Source organism: Tachysurus vachellii, chromosome 15, assembly GCF_030014155.1.
Source record: "Tachysurus vachellii isolate PV-2020 chromosome 15, HZAU_Pvac_v1, whole genome shotgun sequence".
NCBI classification, from domain to species: domain Eukaryota; kingdom Metazoa; phylum Chordata; class Actinopteri; order Siluriformes; family Bagridae; genus Tachysurus; species Tachysurus vachellii.
In genome coordinates, this window is record NC_083474.1 from 16,606,060 (window position 1) to 16,610,608 (window position 4,549).

General features: G+C 35.6%; 1 protein-coding gene across 1 annotated transcript; it reads right to left on the reverse strand.

Moving 5' to 3' along the window:
• Positions 1–1,061: 1,061 nt before the first annotated feature.
• Positions 1,062–3,689, reverse strand: rwdd3 (RWD domain containing 3). Its single transcript, XM_060888765.1, has 4 exons — positions 3,577–3,689; positions 2,677–3,134; positions 1,318–1,433; positions 1,062–1,188 (listed from the first exon to the last, which is right to left on the reverse strand). Exons 1-4 carry the CDS (start codon positions 3,659–3,661, stop codon positions 1,077–1,079), a joined length of 771 nt encoding a protein of 256 aa, XP_060744748.1. The 5' UTR covers positions 3,662–3,689; the 3' UTR covers positions 1,062–1,076.
• Positions 3,690–4,549: the final 860 nt, after the last annotated feature.

Consider the following 4,549-nt stretch of genomic DNA (forward strand, 5'->3'; position numbering starts at 1 on the left):
AAACATCTATACTCACTTAACCCGGGTACCACTAAGCTATTTAAAAGGTTTTGTGTGTTCGTCGTCTCACAGCCTCTCAGACGACAAGGCATGCTCTTGCACTGGATCCAAAGGCGATTTTATATGTTAAGTAAATGCCACATCGTAGGTGACATTTAGGCTTCAACGTTTTGGAAAAACACGTCCGTGGAGAAGAGCATGTAAGGTGAATTTATTGTTCGGAAGTTATGATGGTAAAAGGGCAATAAGGTGATTTTAATTAAACATCATTAATCAGGATTTACAAAATGGAACTTGACTTCAATTTTAATTTAGAGATAAAGAGATGTCTGTATTTAAACATACTGAAATGTGGAAGATGGATAGATCGTTTGGTAAAAAAAAAAAAAAAGTCGTTTGGTATAAAGTAAATCTTTTTTTTTCTTTTTTCTTATTTCAACAGTTGCCAATATTTATATATCATATTTATATTATATTTATATATTTTATTATATTATATTTATAATATTTTTTCCCAATGAGTTAAATCTTTCTTGATACATTTATACAGTTTATGAAAGGATGATATAGAAAAACATTTTGCTATAGAATCATCCATTAAATCGTCAGTAACTCATGATCAGGGTCATGATTTGAAGCCTATCCTGGGAACACGGGAGATGAGATGAGTATACATCCTGGATGGGATGGCAGTTAGGAGGCAGGAAAACAAAGAACCCCAGGGAAATCCAAGCAGATACATTTCCACTAGTTCATACTCTTAAAGTTCAAGAACCCATCCATGGTAGCTTGGGATTTAAACTCATATCCTTCTGATCAGAATGAAAAGCCTTAAGCCTTTAAGCCTTAAGCCTAAACCACTTCTCCACAGACAATAAGTCAAGCTCAGGAGACCCTGAGACAGCTCATCTACCTGCTGCTCAACCTTGACCACAACTGAACAGATTAAAACGTGATCTTATAACTGACTGTGTGTGAATTTACAATCCCAGGTGTTCAGTCACTGCTCAGGTTTTACTCAAGGACTCCCTTAGTAGTAAATCATGTATAAAAAAAGTCAATAAATTATCAGTCATTTATTGTAAAGTGGGAAGAAATTCTTGGTAAAGCTTCATTGATCCAACCAAATCAAACTCCCTTCTCAGGTCCTCTAAAGACAAGTCTTCTTTAACCTCAAACGTTGATATCCTGAAATAAAGAGAAACGGGTTGAGAGGAGGAAAAGGTGAGACATATTAAGTGACAGGCTGATGCAATAAGCAGTGTTCGGTGTAAAGGGATTTGGAAATGTGTAAAGTGGAAGACTGGCAGCTCTTACCTTTTAAAATCCTCAGTAAGGGGCACTTCACATAAAACCCTCATCATCTTCTCTTTGCAGCGCTTGCCTGATGAGTCCACATCGACTTTCACCTTCCTCTGAAGGTGGATATATTCCTTAAGGAGAGGATTTAGAGTTACCATTTAATTATATCTTTTACTTACCTAAAGGAGATTAATATACAAGACATAAGTGGGAATTGGGCTGCGTGAAGAAAAATAACAGCAGTTTAAATCCACTCCTAACTGAAAGAAAGATCCATCAGCCAATGTTTGATGTTTTATTATTAGTTTTTCATTTAAATACCAAAGCTAAAGGTAACTAAGGGAATCTATAGCTGTGTCTCAAATGACATACTACACACTATGTATTGTGTACTCTACCGTCTAGTATAAGAATTTTATAATGGTATAGTTTTTTTTCCAAACTGGACGTCTAAGCCGTTTCCCTGTCTATGGCAAATTACACCAAACACACGTAACGCGACGCCGCTAGCTTTAGCAGACTACAGTCATTTTTTTCTCAATGTTGAAAAAATAAAATCGCACAACATGACTTAATTTAAGACATTCACCACAGCATCATTGACAGTTTGAATTCTTTTTCTATTCAGAGTCAGCGCTTTGTAGCCCCGCCCCTTTTCTTGTCCATTAGCAAAGCTGCGAGTGTTGAGCGCATAAAGTGTCCAACGTTCCATTTGTACTATTTATACTACACGCTGGTGCGGAATAGTGCATACATACAGTACGTGATTTGGGACGCATCTCTTATCTAAAAAAAAAATTCTAAAAACACAGGCTTCCTTCTACTCTGACATACATGTGTTGTAGGCTCTTTTATCGTTCAAAGAAAATCTTTGGTAAATGACAGGAACGAATCTTATTTTCATATCGTTTCCAACTTTCTCTGTGATTCTACCTTCATATTTTCAGGGGCCAAACTGACTGTGCCGAGGAAAAAAAAAAAGAATCCGGATTGTACACAAATGTTCACCCACTTAACGTCATTGTTCAGTTTCACTATTAATTATCAGGTTTACAGATTACAGAAAGCCTCATTGTGTCCTACACGACTTCAACATGGATTGGGTTTGAGGCACATTTTATAGTGCCTGCAAAAAACCCAAGAAGAAAAGAGCAGCGCCCTGCGATGGGTTGGCACTCCGTCCAGGGTGTATCCTGCCTTGATGCCCGATGACGCCTGAGATAGGCACAGGCTCCCCGTGACACGAGAAGTCGGATAAGCGGTAGAAAATGAGTGAGTGAGTGAGAAAAGAGCAGCCACCGAACATACCAAGCTGAGGTTTGGTCACATCTCAGTCAGGAAGCAATAACATTGAAATTAATCACTTCTGAATACCTTAATGCTTTCCTTTGTTCCTTGCAGCAAAATTAAAATCGGCCTTCCCACAAACAGTCTCCCCATCAAACCCAGCTCTGAGGTCCACTTTTCAATCAGTTTGATATATTTAGCTTTAGACCGCATATGATCTAAATGCAGCAACGCCATCCACATGTCCTGTGCTTTACTGGTCTCATCTCCTGGGCTGTTTGTGGTCGTAATCAGGTCGGTGATATTGTGCTGAAGCCACGTCACCAGCTGGTGGACCATGGGCTCAGGTGGAAGCGTGTGAGCTTTCCTGAGCATCACATTCTTCAGCTCCTGGCAAAGGTTCCTTGAGAAATCTCCGGATGTGACGCTGATATCAGGAGGGGTTTGAGGGTATAGGGGAGGGAGATGGAAAGTGAGGTTCAGGGTTTTTCTCCCGCTGTCAGTGTCTATCGCAGTGCAGATGCGGTACACAAGTCCTGTTTGAGCTGTGTTAAGAACAGAGCAATCACACAGTGTTAGAAGGTTTCTGAACATGACAGCATTAACACAATACAACGCGAATTCCATAAATGTTGGGACAGTTTTAAAATTTGAACAAAATGAAAACAGACTTTCAAATCACACGAGCAAATATTTTATTCCAAATGGAACACAGGTCTCAAAATAGGTCTGTGTGTGTGTGTGTGTGTATGTGTGTATGAATAAATGGCTGAAAAAGCAAGATATTTTAAAGATTCAGCTGTTAATTTATATCAGGTCTGTAACATGATTAGCTATAAAAAGGGATGTCTTAGAAAGGCAGAGTCTCCAATCTGTCAAACTGCACTTTTATATAATAATATATGTATTTAATAATATATTGTATAATATATATATTCTACATATTTCTGTATATAACTATCTCAAGAAAATGCTCGTTAATCTCACCAGAGTCCTCAATCAACTGAAATTCGTCTTTTTCACAGTAAATTGCAGACAACACAGACATTTCATCCAGCACTTCTTCAGACATCGTCGCATGTAAACAAATGCACGTTCTGTTCCCACACCCGTATTCGTACAATCCCGCCTCCTCCTCTTGATTGGCTAATAATAGATCGACACGAGCTCGTGAATGTTAACTTCTACCTAATCTTAGTACAGTAGGCGGGGACTCTCCGAAAACGGTTGGGAAAAAAGCTAACAAGTCGACGTACTTGTGATAGTACGGGAGAGGTTGATTCCGAGTTGCAACTCTAACTCTAAACTCAGTTCCGGTCTATCGATACTATAGAAACGGAGTATATAATATATATATATATATATATAATATATATATATATATAATATATATATATATATATATATATATATATATAATATATATAATATATATATATAATATATATAATATATATATATATATATATATATAATATATATAATATATATATATAATATATATAATATATATATATATATAATATATATAATATATATATATATAATATATATAATATATATATATATAATATATATAATATATATATATATATATATATATATTACTTTTGTTTTTATTATTATTTATTTCATTATTTGTTTTTTTTTGTTTTTTTACCATTTTTAACCTAATATAGCATAAATTTACAGTGAGTTGAAATAACAATTAATGACTAGTGAATATAAGCCGTAATGAATTTTACTTTAAGTAAACATATATAACAAAGTTCACAACTTGGTCAATGTTGGCCTTCATACAGTGGGAGAACACGTCATATTACAGTATAATACAGACAACTGGAAATCAAATATATACCAAACCCTGGATAAATAAATAAGATGATGGTTAAAATTCAAAGCATTTCATAATTAAGCAAAAAGGCAAAACATGTTTAATGAATGGTTAACTGCTGCACTT

Excerpts from the sequence above, each read along its gene's own strand:
- rwdd3 (XM_060888765.1), bottom strand. The coding sequence starts at position 3,661 with ATGTCTGAAGAAGTGCTGGATGAAATGTCTGTGTTGTCTGCAATTTAC. Across the intron at positions 1,434-2,676 it reads GAACAAAGGAAAGCATTAAG|GAATATATCCACCTTCAGAG; the intron begins GTATTCAGAAGT and ends CCTCTCCTTAAG. Across the intron at positions 1,189-1,317 it reads CTTACTGAGGATTTTAAAAG|GATATCAACGTTTGAGGTTA; the intron begins GTAAGAGCTGCC and ends TCTTTATTTCAG.